The sequence below is a fragment of the Pan paniscus genome, chromosome 5 (genome assembly GCF_029289425.2).
Source record: "Pan paniscus chromosome 5, NHGRI_mPanPan1-v2.0_pri, whole genome shotgun sequence".
Lineage (NCBI taxonomy): Eukaryota > Metazoa > Chordata > Mammalia > Primates > Hominidae > Pan > Pan paniscus.
In genome coordinates, this window is record NC_073254.2 from 170,968,262 (window position 1) to 170,986,206 (window position 17,945).

Genomic DNA, 17,945 nt, shown 5'->3' on the forward strand with positions numbered 1-17,945 from the left:
ATCCTGGCTAACACGGTGAAACCCCATCTCTACTAAAAATACAAAAAATTAGCTGGGCGTGGTGGCAGGCGCCTGTAGTCCCAGCTTCTCGGGAGGCTGGGGCAGGAGAATGGCGTGAACCCAGGAGGCGGAGCTTGCAGTGAGCCGAGATCACGCCACTGCACTCCAGCCTGGGCAACAGAGCAAGACTCCATCTCAAAAAAAGAAAAAAAAAAAAGAAAAATCACTATTTTGTGTGTGTGTGTGTGTGTGTGACAGTCTTGCTCTGTTGCCCAGGCTGGAGTGCAATGGCACGATCTCGGCTCACTGCAACCTCCGCCTCCTAGGTTCAAGCAGTTCTGCCTCGGCCTTCTGAGTAGCTGGGATTACAGGTGCCCACCACCATGCCAGCGAATTTTTTGTATTTTTAGTAGAGAAGGGGCTTCACTATGTTGGCCAGGCTGGTCTCGAACTCCTGACCTCAGGTGATCCACCTGCTTCAGCCTCCCAAAGTGCTGGGATTACGGGCATGAGCCACCACACCCAGCCAAAAATCACTTTCTTAAGATGTTTTATTTACACAAAATAAATAGGAAGATTTCTTGGCTTGGTGTGGTGGCTCACCCCTGTAATCTCAGCACTTTGGGAGGCCAAGACAAGAGGATTGCTTGAGCCCAGGAGTTCATGACCAGCCCAGGCAACATAGCAAGACCCCCGTCTCTACAAAAAATTTAAAAATTGGCTGGGCATTAAAAGTTTTAAGTTTTTTTTTCTCCTCCATGAATTAGGAATAACTTACTTTGAAACATAGGAATAAACTTAACTTGAATTACTGGTATTTGTATTTGAAAACTGAAGAACTGCGGCATCAATTATATGGACAGACAGCAGTTTATGTCTCTTCTGAGCAGCATACATGGTGGCCACATAGAGCAGCCCAAGGAGCCCCTGGCTGACGCAGCCAGCAGCAGGCACAAGTGGTAGTTAGCTGTATGCTGTCCACCGCAGGACATCTTCAGATCAATCCTTTTCAGAGTCTATTACAAACTTGCAGTATCTTACTCGTAGAAGAAATCTGGCCATAGGTATTTGTCTGACTTGGCCTAACCTATAATTCACTCAAAGTTCAGTTTAGTTTAGTTTTTTTTTGTTTGTTTTTTTGTTTTTTGTTTTTTTTTTGAGACGGAGTTTCGCTCTTGTTGCCCAAGCTGGAGTGCAATGGCGCGATCTTGGCTCACTGCAACTTCTGCCTCCCAGGTTAAAGCGATTCTCCTGCCTCAGCCTCCCAAGCAGCTGGGATTACAGGCATGTGCCACCATGCCAGGCTAATTTTGTATTTTTAGTAGAGACAGAGTTTCTCCATGTTGGTCAGGCTGGTCTCAAACTCCTGACCTCAGGTGATCTGCCCACCTCCGCCTCCCAAAGTGCTGGGATTACAGGCGTGAGCCACCACGCCCAGCTTAGTTTTGATTTTTGTTTTTTGGTTTTTTTGGAGACAGTCTTGCTCTGTCACTCAGGCTGGAGTGCAATGGCAGGATCTCAGCTCATTGCAACCTCTGCCTCCCAGGTTCAAGTGATTCTTCTGCCTCAGCCTCCCAAGTAGCTGGGATTACAGGTGCTCTCCACCATACCTGGCTAATTTTTTAATGTATTTTTAGTAGAGACGGGGATTCACCATGTTGGCCAGTCTGGTCTCGAACTCCTGACCTCAGGTGATCCACCTGCCTCCACCTTCCAAAGTGCTGGGAATACGGGCATGAGCCACTGCACCTGGCCCAGTTTAGTGTTTTTTTTGTTTTGTTTTGTTTTTGAGATGGAGTTTCGCTCTTGTTGCCCAGGCTGGAGTGCAATGGCACGATTTCAGCTTACCGCAACCTCTACCTCCCAGGTTACAGCAATTCTCCTGCCTCAGCCTCCCAAGTAGCTGGGATTACAGGCATGCGCCACCATGCCTGGCTAATTTTTGCATTTTTAGTAAAGATGGGGTTTCTCCATGTTGGTCAGGCTGGTCACGAACTCGTGACCTCAGGTGATCTGCCCACCTGGGCCTCACAAAATGCCAGTTTAGTTTTTTAAAAGGCTTTACCAATCATGGAGAAAATAAAATTAGAGGGATAATTTTGGTGACCCTTTGCTTTCTGTTTCTTCTCAAACTTCTCTCCTTTTTTCTTCTTAATCATTAGAAACTGGGAATAAATAAGACTGATCCGAGCACGCTGACAGAAGAGGAAGTGAGTAAATTTGCCCGTCTCGACATTGACCCATCTACCATCACGTGGCAGAGAGGTGGGTGCTGGGGAGATGCCAGCAGGCTGATGGCCAGGTGGGGAGGCGTGTTCGAGCCGAAGCGCTTAAATTCAGAAACCTACAGTTTGATCCTGTCCATTGATCTTCCCAGCCTGTGCTTCATATTCCCACCATTTATTTCAGTTACTATTATCGTACCACCCTCCCTTATCCTTGCCTCCAATTAAAACAAAAATTCTGTTCAGGCTCAATCCCATCTACTCCTGTGTCTTCCAAATTTCCAAGGAAAATTACCTAATTTTCTCTTCTGTTTCTCTCTCCTTTGGCCTCTTGTCTCTATATTAAGAAAAACAAAAAACAAAACTTTTTTTAAAGACCACGCCTCCCTGGCTTTGTCCTGCTCCTCCTCCACCCACCATCCCACCTTCTTCTGTTCACTTCCTTACCACCGGCTCTCAGCAGCTCTCTGTGTGTTTCCAGTGCTGGATTTTCCTCCAAGTCTGATACGTGCTTTCACCCACTTAACAAGGCATCCCTCCACCGCTTCAAATGCAGCTGGGTGGACTCCCCGTGAGCTCCCCACCACCTCGACTTCCCTGCTTCCCTCTCAGTTGTGATGTCCCCTTCCTTCTCCCACACTGCCCTCAGCCTCATTGTTCACTATGGGATGAGACAGAGGGAAATGCACTAAACAGGAAGTCAGGAGCCCTGAGTGTGTGTCTCCCCTGCCACTGACTCACTGCATGACCTCGAGCAAGTTGCATGCATGTTCTTGGCATTGGAGATGGAGATGGTCACATACGCTGCACAGAAACACGGCAACCACACTTTATGAACCCTATGCAACTGCAGAAATGTTCAATGGCATGGATCCCTGATTCTTCCTGGATTATTCTTCTCATACTTGTGCCCTCATTTACCTCTTTATACTCACATTTGGAACATATTTATCCGATGCGCATTTTATAGCAGTTCCCAACTAATAGATTATCTTGCTTCCGTTTCTATCCCCCAGTTCAGAGAGTTCACATTAACAGAGATATCCCGTTGTGATCAGAGGCCTCCAGTGGCTCCCCACATCCTGGGTGATAGAGTTGCCATCACAGAGCTTGGCCTTCAGGACACCCGCAGTGGTTTCCCTCCCTCTGCTCCCTGCCTGTTTTCTAGTCAGCAGTGCCGATCTCCATCCTCCTGGCAGCCCTAGCTGGGCCGTCTCCATCCTGTCTCCTGCTTAGACCAGTCTTGCCCTCCAGGATGCACCCAGGTCTCGTCCCTTCAGGGAGCTTCCCTTCTGGGAATCCACCCAGCCAGTCCATTAAGAATTTAGTGCTGTCCCACAAACCATGAGGTAGAGAGACAAAGACCAGAGACTGAGCGTTGGCTCTGCGGTTTATGGGCTGCACAACTTTGGACAGACTGCTCACTCAGTTTCCTCATCTTTAAAATGGAATCATAATTCCAGCTGCCTTGCTGGGAGGCTTCACTGAAACATAAGCATCCTTTCCAGACCCAAAAGCTCTGCCCACATGATCATCAGAAGTCACTGTGGTGATAGCTGTATTGAGTAGAGTTTTTTGTTTGTTGTTATTTTGAGACAGAGTCTCACTTGCTCTGTCACCTAGGCTGAAGTGCAGTGGTGCGATCTAGGCTCACTGCAACCTCTGCATCACTGGCTCAGTCAATTCTCTTGCCTCATCCTTATGAGTAGCTGGGATTACAGGCACACACCACCACACATGGCTAATTTTTGTATTTTACTAGAGATGGGGTTTCACCATGTTGGCCAGGCTGGTCTAGAACTCCTGACCTCAAACGATCCGCCCACCTCAGCCTCCCGAAGTGCTGGGATTACAGGCGTGAGCCACTGTGCCTGGCTTAGGTAGTTTTTTTTTTTTGAGTGTCTTTGTCTCCCAAACTAAACTAAAATCTCCTTGGAAACTTTGTGGGTTTTTTTTTTTTTTTTTTTTTTTTTTGAGACAGGGCCTCATTCTGTCACCCAGGTTGGAGTGCAGTGGTGCAATCTCCACTCACTGCAAGCTCTGCCTCCCAGGCTCAAGCAATTCTCCTGCCTCAGCCTCCCGAGTAGCTCGAGGCTGTGCGCCACAACACTCAGCTAATTTTCGTATTTTTAGTAGAGATGGGGTTTCATCATGTTGCCCAGGCTGGTCTCAAACTCCCGAGCTCAGGTGATCTGCCTGCCTCGGCCTCCCAAAGTGCTGGGATTACAGACATGAACCACTGCACCCAGCCTAGAAACTTTCAAGGATACATTTTTCATTTTGAAATAAGTAATAACATTATAGAGATTTTGGAAATGTCTCAAAAGAATTTTAAAAACATTGCTATACTAATAAAACTACTATTCATAGTTTTTTGTGTGCATCTAGTTTTTTGGTATAACTCTAGTTATAACTTAAGTGTATAGATTTTATATCCTACGAGTTTCATTCATTTATATCATAAGCATTTTGTATTTTGTTAGCTCTTTGTTGTAATGGCCATTTTAAATACTCTAGAATATTCCTTTGTGGATGAACCACAACTTACTTAAGCAAGGCTCAGTTCTTGAAAACACCAGTAGCAATTTTAAATAATGGACATGAATACTTTTAAGCATTTTATTGAGAAGCCTACATATTTTCTCTGAAAATTTTTTTATAACTAGGAAGATTTATTATTAAAATGTCATCATGTCCAAAATGTATTGTCATCTTTTTTTTTTTTCAAAGCATTTGTGATTTTGTGTTACTCTTCAAAACTTTTTTGGAGGTTTACTGATGATAGGAAAATCACGAAGGTGGAAATTAGTGTATTTTAAACCAAGCATATGGATGTGCTAAAAGAGAAAGTTTTATGCCAATTGGTATTCTTTGGTATCTGCTTTGGGGCTCCAGCCTGAGCAGCCATTAGAAACGGGGCAATGGCTTAGACATGGATCTTGGAAGAGAAAGGCTACATTATCTTTTATACCTGGGTTTGGTCTGCAATTGGTTTCTCTCTGGAGCCAGGAAGGACTGAAGTGTTTTGTGGTTGTGAATCACTTTTAATGGAAGTGACAACTTTACAAAATTCTTCCGGAAAAAAATTTGAATTCCATTATTGTTCAGGGCACTGAAGTAAAGAAAACTTTATTGCTGTGGACAAGCTACCTGGGTCAGAGGAATTTGGGATGACATTTGATAAGTAGTTTGGCTCTTATGACCATGAATTAATATCAGAAATAGGACTCTTCATCAAAAGAATTGAGAACATTTGCTAGTAGGGTTTTTTGGCTTAAACCTAGAACTAATGTAACCCTTGTGATGAGATTGGATCCTTATTTGATTTGACAACTAGAGCAGGACAGTCAGGGTGCACGGTGGTGGGAGTGAGACCCTCTTCTCAGGCCATATGGATGTTGCACCATTTAATGACCACCGCTTCCTTTCAGCCTGTGTACAAAATCTGATGATTGTTTCATCTTTTTTTTTGAGATGGAGTCTCACTGTCTTGCCAGGCTGGAGTGCAGTGGTGCGATCTCGGCTTACTGCAACCTCCAACTCCCTGGATCAAGCAATTATCCTGCCTCAGCCTCCCGAGTAGCTGGGACTACAGGCATGCGCCACCATGCCCAGCTAATTTTTGTATTTTTAGTAGAGACGGGGTTTCATCGTGTTGGCCAGGATGGTCTCAATTTCCTGACCTCGTGATCCGCCTGCCTTGGCCTCCCAAAGTGCTGCGATTACAGGCGTGAGCCACCGCGTGCAGCAGATTGTTTCATCTTGTGCCTCATACCGAAAGTTTAAAGGCCTCATGTTCCTGGACCCAGAGTGGAACAAGGAACCCACAGACCTTTCCAGAAATACTTAACATAAGCAGCAGAAAATGTAGACATACAGCCATTTTGTTACAGAGCATAATTTTGCACAGATGAGCCTCTGCCTATCCGAGCCCCGGGGCCTCACAGGCTTGCTGTCTCTCCATCTCCCTCGCATGCCCAACTCCTGGCCATGGACCAAGGGCCCACAAGCCTCCCTCAGCCTCAGGGAATCAACCATCAAGTGGCTGGCTCCTTGCCCCAACAACACTCTAGGGAATCAGTACCGTGTCTTCCACTGGAGCCAAAACAGTGCACCTGCCCCTGATTGAACACCTTGTACTGCCAGGCTCTTGGCCAATATTGGCTGTTTCATCAGCCATTAGGCATACTGTGGATGCTCCTTAGGACATAGTCAGCACTGTAGTATAGTCAGCACTGTAGTACTAAAAGGGATGGTCCAGAGCAAAAAATAAGCAAACAGATCTCCCCCTGCTGCCCCCACCCCCACACCCACTGGCATTGTCCTAGCATGCCTTACATCAGAGGCTGGCACTGTCTTCACTATATCTCTGTACAGCTGGCTCGGGACTAGGCACAAGTAGCCCCTCAGTACATATTTCAGGAGTGAGTAAGTGTTTCTTATTCCACCTTTAGTTCTGTCATTCAGAGACCAGGAGTTCCATTTTGGATCACTAACTTAGGGTTACTTTCTAGTATCTTTCTTGTGGGCTGGAATTTAACCTTCACATTTCTTACGTATCGCTGATGCATCACTTACCGGGCCATGTTAAAGGCAGAGGTGGGCTTTGGAGGCCACTGATTCTAGTTGATCTTGCCAGACATTTTTTTTTTCTTGTTTTCTCTTTGCTAAATAAAAAACAGCTGAATTTCTCTTGTTGATTTTAAAGAAATTTGATAAAAAGATTCCCTCAATCTGGTGCCAAGATCGTGTATACTACAGAGCAGGAAAGAGGTTTTTAAGTTGATTGACTTTGCACCCCATGTACATCTTGGGAAGAACAGTGGTGGCTGAGGATACTATTGAAAAGCAGGCCTTTCATTTTGTATATGCTCTGCTTATAGCTGAAAAACTCATAAAGAAGGTTTCTGTGTGTTTATATGAGTGTCAGTTGGTGTTTGTGTGAGGGTGTGAGTGTGTCTGAGTGTGTGTGAGAGAGAGGGAGCTTGTTATAAAGACTAACAACAGCCGAGTCAGGGAACAGCCACAGGCCAAGAGGGCAAGCTGGCCTGCTAGTGCTTTGCGTGTGAAAGAAAAGGTTAACTTTCTTCATCCTGCGGATGCCGGTAGTACCAAATATGTAATTTCCATCACCATTTTCATAAGTGCTGTATCGTATACATTGAGTAAAGTGGATCTAAATTGTCAATGTGGACAGCTTGTTATTTGAAGCTGCATAAATTAACAAAGTCAGTGTCCTGGCTTTGTTTTGTTGCATTGGTATTCACTAAACCAAACCTAATTTTCACAAAATGTAAATAACTGCAATTCTTGTTTTGTTTTGTTTTGTTTTGAGACAGGGTCTTGGCTGGGTGCAGTGGCTCACGCCTGTTATCCCAGCACTTTGGGAGGCCGAGGCAGGTGGATCACATGAGGTCAGGAGTTCAAGACCAGCCTGGCCAACATGGCAAAACCCCATCTCTTCTAAAAATACAAAAAATTAGCCAGGCATGGTGGCAGGCGCCTGTAATCCCAGCTACTTGGGAGGCTGAGACAGGAGAATCGCTTGATCCCAGGAGGCGAAGGTTGTAGTGAGCCAAGATCACGCCACTGCACTCCAGCCTGCGTGACAAAAAAAAAAAAGAGAGACAAGGTCTCACTTCCATCTCCCAAATGGGAGTGCAGAGACACAATCATGGTCATTGCAGCCTCAACCCCCAAGACTCAAGCAATCCTCCCACCTCATTTTTGTATTCTTTGTAGAGACAAGGTCTCACTGTGTTGCCCAGACTGTTCTCAAATTCCTAGGTGATCCTCCCACCTCAGCCTCCCTAAGTGCTGGGAGGTGTGTGCCACCACACCCAGCCAATAACTGAAATTCAAATAAGCCAGTGAAGAAAATAAAGAGAACTGGTACTTGCTCTATTCACCATTCACCCCTGCCACCCCCCACAATTCTACTTTATTTACTTTTGCTTTTTAAAATTGTGGTAAAATATACATAACGAAATATTTTTCCCTATTTGTAAGCACACAATTCGTGGCATTAAATACATTCACAGTGATTGCACTATCATCACTATCTATACCCAGAACCTTTTCATTATCCCCAACAAAAACTCCTTATCCATTAAATAATTACTCCCCTCTTCTGCCCCTGCCTTTTCTAGGTGCCTGATATAAGTGGACTCATATGATACTTGCCTTTCTGTGTCTGGCGTATTTCACTATGCACCGTGTTTTCAACATCCATTCATGTATCAACATGACCTTCTTTTATAGCCGTCTAATATTCCATTGCCTGTCTGTGCCACATTTTGTTTATCCATTCACCTGTTGGTCGCTTCCTCCTTTTGACTATTTTGAATGGTGCTGCTATGAACATGGGTGTACAGATATCTGAGTGTCTCCTTTTGGTTCTTTCGGGTAATGCCAAGAAGGGAAGTTGCTGGTTAGGTTTTTTGTTGTTTTTTTTTTTGAGAGGGAGTCTCACTCTGTTGCCCAGGCTGGAGTGCAGTGGTGCAATCTCAGCTCACTGCAACCTCCGCCTCCCAGGTTCAAGTAATTCTCCTGCCTCAGCCTCCTGAGTAGCTGGGACTACAGGCACACACTACCATGCCTGGCTAATTTTTATATTTTTAGTAGAGATGGGGTTTCACCATGTTGGCCAGGCTGGTCTCCAACTCCTGACCTCAGGTGATCTGCCCGCCTCAGCCTCCCAAAGTGCTGGGATTACAGGCGTGAGCCACTGTACTTGGCCTCTAGTGGATTTTTTTGTTTGTTTGTTGTTTATTTGATTCTTTCTCTATGTCTACCCACTAGATGGTCAGCCTGGGAGAGCCTGACCTTTTCTCTTTCACCCTCTGCAACTTCCCGAGCATCAGAACAATGCCAGACACACACCAGGTGGCTGGTCCATATTTGTCGACTGAATGACTAATCTGTTCTCTTTCAGTATTGGATACAAATGACCGATTTCTACGAAAAATAACCATCGGGCAGGGAAACGCAGAGAAGGGCTATTACCGGCAGGTAGGTGGTGCTTTCTTCCCGGGTGTGGCTCTGTTCTTACGTTCATTTCTACTGGCCTGGGAGCTCACTCTTTGCCTTTCTTGTCTCATCCCCAACCTGTTGTGGCCAGTGGTTCTCTCACTGTTTTGGGTGCTCAGCAGGGCTGGGAGAGGATCAGAAGACATAGAGGCTCCAGTGTCTTTTTACCATCTTTTCTATGTATGTTTATTTCATTTTCTTTTTTTCATGTATGTTTCCAATTGTGTTTCCAGGAAGAGCCACTCAGGGTATTCTTTGAATATAAATTCTTACTTATTTTTTTGGGAAGCACCCAGGTAATACTACATCTGCATAACTGATAAATGAAAATCTCAGACACGTTACTCAAATTTCATATATCAAAGAACAAACACCTAGTTATTAGACTTAATAGCATGAGGATTTTTTAAAGGATAATGGCTTATTAATACAAAAATGGCTTATTAATAAAATACAGAGAATGCAGAAGAAAAATTATGTCTGACTTTATTGTAATAGATATTGGATGTGCGTCAGTGGCACTTAGGGAATACAAATTAATTCCTATGATTTTTCATCCAGGCACAATGGGCTTCTAAATTGTGTTGTGTTTTTTTTCTTTTGAATTGATTATAAACTGTACATTTAAGAACAGTTTTAGATTTCTGTCCTTTATGTTAAGTTTTTATTAGTGAAAAAAGAGTCACCATACTATAATAACCAATCCTTACGCCAAATAGACTTGTGACCTTTTGAAGTGTCTTGAATTAAAAAGTGAATGTAGGTATTGGATTAAGAAGAGAAACTAAGTTCGTGGACCTCGTCTCCTCCCAGTCCTGTAACTTACACACACACACAAACAGATTTCAAATATCCATGCTAGCAAACTGGAATCATTGCCATGAAGTTTTAGATAGTTCTGAAAAATAGGAAGATGGAATTAGATTGATGAATAAAAGGACAGCCCAAAATATGGTGGACTTCCATCCTTAACAAGCATTCTTGCTTTTCATGTTCTTAACCTCTCCTGCTAAAGTGGGAGCTTTATAAAAGCAGAGGTTATTCCCCTTTTTATTTGCTGCTGTGTTCCCTATGCTCAGAACAGAACTTTGTTACATATAGTCGTAAGTGTTCAGTAAATATCTGTTGAACAAATGAGTAGAATAAGTAAAAGACAATTTATGGATACAGAACTAAAATGTCAACATAAAAAGATGTTCATGAGTAATCATAAAACTACGAATTGAAACAGTGGAGTATCATTTACCTAGGAGCTTGTCAAGTGAAAATAGTAGGTACTAAATGCTAGTGAGGATGCAATGAAATGGGGGCATTTATGCAGCGTTAATGGGGGTAGAAATCCTTTTTGGATGAGTTTGTTATTACTAAAATTTGAAATGACCCAACAATTACAACTTTGGAACTAAAAATATTTTAATGAAAAGAACAAGAAAATGTGTAACGTACAGGAAAAAATTCTGTGTATTAGGATATTTGTTGTGCCATTATTTGCAGTGGTGAAAATTGGAAACAATCCAAACGTCCAACAGTAGAGATGGCTGCATATATTTGGTCTGCCATTTTGTCCCATGGGAGAGTTGAAATTAATAAATGTGTGTACGGGTGTCTTGACATGAGTAGAGAGCTCTCATACACCATTGGAAAGGTTGTAAAAACCATTTTAAAACTTTGAAGTAAAATACTGATATTGTAAACCTGTTTATGTTAAGAAAAACCCAGCGTGTTTACTTACATTATAGGCACTTACAACTTATTTGTGTAATAAGTGCCTAGAATGAAAAGTAGGAAGATGTATACCAACTGTTGGCATTAGTTGCCTGTGTAATGAAAGCGAGTATTGAAAAGGCCCTTTCTCTGCATATTTTTTTACGGTTTAGGTACTGGAGAGATGGAAGATTCACAGTGGCCTTGATTTCAGTGCCTACTCTGTGCATTGTATTGATAGTTCCATTACATATATTAGCACAGTTCATTTGTAAAGCTGATTTGCAAATGAGGAAATTGGGATGTTATGTTAAAAAAACTTGCCCAAGGTTATATCTTGTGTTGCTTTGTGCATAGATATTTTTAAGTAAAAAGGGGTTATAGTGTATTTAAGAGCTTTAACTGCTTTTTATTTATCATAAGACTATAGTGAAGACATCTTTTTAGGTCGATAAAGGTAGACCTGTATCTTCATTTTTAATGACCACATCGTATCTCATAGAGGTACCATAGTAGATTCAGCCATTTCCCTGTTAATGAACATGTAGAGTGTTTGCAGTTTCAGGCTATCACAAGTAAGCTGTAGTAAGTATACGCATATATTTGTGTGTATACTTGATAATATCCTTAGGATATTATTCCAGATGTGTGATTGCAGAGTCAAAGAGGATACAAATTTCCAATGTTGACATATGTTTTGACATTAACTTCCAGGAAATTCATACCAATTCACATCCTTGCCAATATCCCATATTGGCCTTTATTTAAATGTGTGCTAAATCCCTCATTTGCCCTATTGTGATTATTACACATTGCATACCTGTATCAGAATAGTTCATGCAATCCACAAATATATACACCTACTGTATACCTAAAAAATGAAAAGGTAAATACTAAATCAATAAATGTGTGATAATCTGATGAACAATAACATTTTCATTTGCATCTTTATATGATTTTGAAATATTTTATTTGCAAAACAAAAATGAGCAGGCTTCCGCTATGCACGTCATTTAGTCATTAAAGTGAATAACAGTGATACTTTAATTGACCCAGTTGGTTTCATTTTTTTTATGCTCAAGATGTGAAATTTTGTAATTGTAACAATTACAAATGAAGAGCTTGAATATCGATTATATATTATTCTTATTTACACAGCTAATATTTCAAGAATATTTCTAGTCTCATGTTTTGTACAGAAAATCTCAATATTTTTTAGTCATTTTCTCATATGCACTGTTTATAATAGAATGGTAGTATAGAGAACCCTAAATTTCATACAATGAAAAACCACTTATTTTTGGAATGAGTTATATTGAGAATGTAATAATTGAATATAGTTGTATTTGACTTTCAGGTAATATTTTTTCACTAAATCAGTGACTAATGCAATCTCAACCAGGAAGTAGCCAGAAAGCTCCTTATTTCCTTCCTTTCCTTACTTGTCAGTGACGGAAATGGATAATAAAATGTCTCATAAGGTGATCCCACCAGGGCACAGCCATTCTCTCTCTGCGTAAGCTTGAACTTGTCTGGCTCACACTCCCCTTGGGAAGAAGAGCATTAAGCTGGGGCGTAATGAAGTGGTTCTGTCCAGAGAAACATTCCTAGTGACTGAACTATGAGGAGGAGGAAGTACACATTCCTGTGTCCCTTTTATTCCATGTTGGACTTTGTACAACGTGGAGCCACAGCCAAGAGATGGGAATAGGAAGTCCTAGAACTTTTTGCAAAAAGTCTGTGCTCTCTAGCTTTCACTACTGAAAGCTTCAAGATCTGATGTGGCCATATCCTCCTGGGCAGCTGAAAATTGAGTCTGTGCCACCAGTTGACTGGGGTGCCCTCCCTGCTGTGTTGAGATCCAGCTCTGGGAAAGTAGCCTCACATGCAGGAAGCCAGCATCTTTCACTGCCCCTTATCTCTGTGCCAGACAGACAATGCAGCCTTCTTGACAGACCTATTACTAACAAGGGAGGTGGCCCGTAGGCTAGTCATTAATTCATTTGATGCATATTGTGTGCCTACTGGGTCTCATGCTCCATGCTGGGGATTCAGAAGTGAACCTGCCTAATATAGTCCCTGCCTTCATGGCACTTACGGTCCAGTGGTAGACTGATAATGACCACACTAGACTGATAATGACATTAGTAATCAATTAAGTCTGAGACATGCTACAACAGCAAACCATGTGGTAGTGCTGTGAGCGGGTGTAACAGGGGTCCTAACCCAGCCCACCCTTTGCTGAGCAGAGCATGGCAAAGAGCACATTCTGCCTGGGAGGCCACCCTAGGGAGCACCAGGCACAAACCCTGCATGGTCCAGACACGCAGAAAACTGATGGGATTGCATGCATGGCCTTTTGAGGGTAGACTCTCTGGGCCTGTGGTTGCTTCATGGCTGAAGTCCAGCTCCTTGTGGGAATGGCCATCCCACTGGCACTGTCGCTGACCACTACCTGTGTTTGGGCTGGTTCAGGCGCAGTTTGACATCGCAGTGGCCAGCGAGATCATGGCGGTGCTGGCCCTGACGGACAGCCTCGCAGACATGAAGGCACGGCTGGGAAGGATGGTGGTGGCCAGTGACAAAAGCGGGCAGCCTGTGACAGCAGATGATTTGGTGAGTGTTTCCAACCCGGAAGCTTCAGGGAGTGGATGGTCCTCGTTCTGTGTTACCAGAAAAAGAAAGGTTTTCTTCCTTTTATCAGTGAGTGTAATGAGGATACAGAAAAAGTTTCCACACACACATTTCTTCCCCCACAAGCATGTTTGCCTGACTGCTTCCTAATGTTCTCATAGTCATATATGACGTGCTTATACCTGGCTGCAACAAAAACACGTGAAATTTATTTCAGGAGCTTTCCACCATCCTTGCCAATCCTGATCTCTGCTTCTGCCTGGGCTGGGGAGGAGTCACCCCCCTGCAGTCACTTGGTGACTTTTAAAAAATGTACCTTCTATGCCTGCCTGAAATTGAGGGCAAATCACCTTTCCAAGGAACAGAAGGAAGTGGCTCTGCTAGCTAGGTTTAATCATTCCACAGCATATATATACTTCAAAATGTCATGTTATACACAATAAATACATACAGTTTTATCTGTCAATTTGAAGTTAAGGAAAAAATAGATTGGATTTTCTTACACCTTTTAAATGATTAAATATTGTAAAAATAGAAACCAATCACATGAGAGAAACATTTACTACTGTTGTTGATAAAAGTACGGGGAGAATGTAATGCACTTTAGAGTGATGAAGATTCTCTGGATTCTACCACTGCATCTGTTAGCACCATGGCATACTGTGGTAAAATGGCACTGTTTTCCGATGCTATGTACAGCAAGGGATAGCGCCCTGTTTTCCCCCCCTAGAGCTACCGTTACCGGCGTTTGCTTATGTTATAGCCTTCCAATAACTAATATGTTGAAAACACCAAGGCACCACTTAAGGTCTTTACAAAGCGAGAAGGAATTGGGAAAAAAAGAAACAAAGGCCGGGCACGGTGGCTCACGCCTGTAATCCTAGCACTTTGAGAGGCCGAGGCAGGCAGATCATGAGGTCAGGAGTTCACGACCAGCCTGGCCAATATGGTGAAACCCCATCTCTGCTAAAAATACAAAAAAAATTAGCCGTGTGTGGTGGTGCATGCTTGTAGTCCCAGCTACTGGGGAGGCTGAGGCAGAAGAATCGCTTGAACCCTGGAGGCAGAGGTTGCAGTGAGCCTCCAGCCTGGGCAACAGAGAGAGATTCCGTTCTCAAAAAAAGAAAGAAAAGAATGTGAATAGTGACATCACATTAAAAAATAACAAACTTTAGCCTTGTGGCCTTTTTTTGGCACATGTTTTCCGCTAGTTCTCATGCATCATCCCTGTTCTCTCTCTTCTCTGTCTTTTCTTCATCCAGGAACAGAGAAAGAGGACTTAGAAGGAACTCAACCCAGTACTTCCTAGGATTGGAAGGAAGCTGCCTTATTTCATGTATAAGTTGCACCAGCTTGACTGTAGGAAGAGAGATAGCGTGAAGCCTTTCAGATCTAAACTAGAAAGCTTTTAAATGTGGTAGTTTGTTGAGTTATTCTGTCTCTGTGGAATGAATGATGTAGAGATGGTGAGAAATCAGAGGGGGTGATTTTAGACATTTCCCTTTACCCTACTTCATTCCTGCTCTGTACAGAGCCTTGTTTCTGTTCTTCACCTTATTTCTTTGAGCAAGAGTAAAGCCTCTGATTATGAAAATACACCGTGCATAAATAGCCAGAAAACACATTTTCTTGCAATGAAAGATTTGTTTTATGGAAAATCTCATAAACACCATCAAGGAAGGTTTTGGAAGAAGGTCAAATGTCCTTCAAAATGCTATTACCCCATCACCATTCACATCTTAGTGTGACTGACATCCATTCTCAGCTCTGGTGGGGAGAGGTGGACAGAGACAGCAGCACTGTCCCCTGTGGCCCAGGGTTGCCTGTGGGGACGCCCACCCAAGAAGCAGGCTGGAGAGAAGTGCCAAGGGGTTAACCATTGCCTGGATGATCTTTTGTCAGGAATCTAATGTTTTTCTCTCTCCTGTAGGGGGTGACAGGTGCTTTGACAGTTTTGATGAAAGATGCAATAAAACCAAACCTGATGCAGACCCTGGAAGTAAGTGGTTTTCTTCTTATAGTGATTGTTTGCATTAACTGGATTGCCACACAATGTGAACATTTTTAGCCAATATGAGGCAGGCATAGAGCATGCCTGGGGCAGCAGTGTGCTTTGCAATCTCAGGCAGAAAGAGTGAGGATCTGGTTAGGAACCTGTGTTAGTCCATTTTGACATTGCTACAAGGAACTACCTGAGACTGGGTAATTTATGAAGAAGCATCAGAATAACTTCTTGGCCAACCAAAAAAAAAAAAATTTTAAGTGTATTCGTAGCTTCTTTAATATAAGTCATGTCTTGGCTTAATTGACCCGAGTAGAAACTTAGAAAGTCAATGTCTGAGGCCAGGCGCGGTGGCTCATGCCTGTAATCCTAGCACTTTGGGAGGCCGAGGTGGGCGGATCATGAGGTTAGGAGTTCAAGACCGGCCTGACCAATATGGTGAAACCCCATCTCTACTAAAAATACAAAAAAATTAGCTGGGCATTGTGGCACGCACCTGTAGTCCCAGCTATTCGGGAGGCTGAGGCAGGATAATCGCTTGAACCCGGGAGGCAGAAGTTGCAGTGAGCTGAGCTCGCACCACTGCACTCCAGCCTGGGCGACAGAGTGAGACTCCGTCTGAAAAAAAAAAAGAGAGAGAAAGTCAATGTCTGTCTAACATTTCAATAGGTTGTATGGCCATGTTTACAATTTATTTTCTGTGTTCCCTTAATCTCTCATAATCATTGAGTTGTGGATTTTTTGGTTTGCTTTTTTATTGTTGTTTGTTTGTTTCCAAGCAAAATACAATAAATGCCAAGACTTTCCAGGAAAGCATTTGCCAAAGGCAAGTCAATAAACACACAGCATGTTTGTTGGTGGTAAGGTCTGGAGAAGAAAAATCAGAGGTCATGAGGGCCAGAGTGATGTGGGGTATGTGTGTCTGTGCCTGCCTGCCTGTTAAAGCAGTACCAGCACAGAGCTGAGTAAACCAAGGGGGTGAGCCATGCATGTGTCTTGAAGAACATTTGGACAGAGGGTTACCTTTAGTGCAGGGGCCTTGGGCAGCAAGGTGTTTTGCAATTTCAGACAGCAAGAGCGAGGATCTGGTTAGGAACCTGTATTAGTTTGTTTTCGCATTGCCGTAAGGAACTACCTGAGACTGGGTAATTTAAGAAGAAAATTGGTTTAATTGGCTCACAGTTCTGCAGGCTGTACAGGAAGCATGGCTGGGGAGGCCTCAGGAAACTTATCATGGTGGAAGGCGAAGGGGAAGCAGACAGGTCTTCACATGGCAGAGCAGGAGAGAGAGAGCGAAGGAGGAAGTGCTACACACTTTTAAACAACTAGATCTCATGAGGACTCACTCACAATCATGAGAACAGCAAGGGGGAAATTCACTCCCAGAATCCAGTCACCTCTCCCCAGGCCCCTCCTCCAACTTTGAAGGTTATAATTCGACATGAGATGTGGGTGGGTACACAGAGCCAAACCATATCAGAACCAATATGACAGAAATGGGGGGATTGGCCAGGCACGGTGGCTCACGCCTGTAATCCCAGCACTTTGGGAGGCCAAGGCGGGCAGATCCCTTGAGGTCAGGAACCTCGAGACCAGCCTGGCCAACATAGTGAATCCCATGTCTACTAAAAATACAAAATAAATTAGCTGGGCATGGTGGCACGTGCCTGAAATCCCAGCTCCTTGGGAGGCTGAGGCAGGAGAATCACTTGAACAGGAGGCGAAGATTACAGTGAACTGAGATTTCACCACTGCACTCCAGCCTGGGCGACAGAGTGAGCCTCTTATCTTTTAAAAAAAGAGAATAGAAAAAAATGGGGGGACCATTTCTGAAGGTGCCCAGTGAGGGTGCAGACTGAAGGTGTCCCCTGAGCTGAGGAAGGGAGGACTGAACACCTTTGAACAGGTGTCTGCAGCCCTGGGGGAGGGGTGCAGGATGCATAGGTGCCAAGACCACACCCTTCTGTGGCAGGTTGTCCTTCCCGTCTTTCCTCTCCCCTGATCATTCTGCCAGCATGCACGTATCCTCAGAGGTAGGCCATCTTAAAAAGCAAACAAAAACATTTCAAAAACCTCCTGCCTCCCCCTGCATCCTCATCTAGCTTCTGCCCAGCTCTTGTCTGTCATTGGGGTCTCCATGTTAACTGACCTCGGGTTCTACCTCTCCTGACTGCCCTTGTCCAGGTCACTTTTCCCTTGGAGACACCAAGTCTTTGTTGCTGTGCCCTCCTCAGAGAAGCTCAGCAGAGTTTGACACAGCTGCCCTTGTCTTCCTTCAGGAGCACCTGGTTCCTCTAGCGTCTGGGGTCCCCCCCTCCCCAGGCCTGCTCACTGCTCCTCCTCTGCTTTCC

The 17,945-nt window shown here is 43.7% G+C and overlaps 1 protein-coding gene across 8 annotated transcripts in view; it reads left to right on the top strand.

The window, feature by feature from the left end:
• The window catches only part of MTHFD1L (methylenetetrahydrofolate dehydrogenase (NADP+ dependent) 1 like), a 241,744-nt gene that overhangs the window by 84,515 nt on the left and 139,284 nt on the right, over positions 1-17,945 (top strand). For all 8 annotated transcript variants that reach the window (XR_010112318.1, XR_010112319.1, XM_063605033.1 and 5 more), the window contains exons 16-19: positions 2,163-2,265; positions 9,160-9,236; positions 13,434-13,574; positions 15,523-15,591. Coding sequence is in view for 6 of the 8 variants with exons in the window: in XM_063605033.1 (XP_063461103.1) it covers positions 2,163-2,265; positions 9,160-9,236; positions 13,434-13,574; positions 15,523-15,591 (390 nt within the window). In the remaining 2 variants the exon portion in view is untranslated. The remainder of the gene's footprint in view (positions 1-2,162; positions 2,266-9,159; positions 9,237-13,433; positions 13,575-15,522; positions 15,592-17,945) is intronic.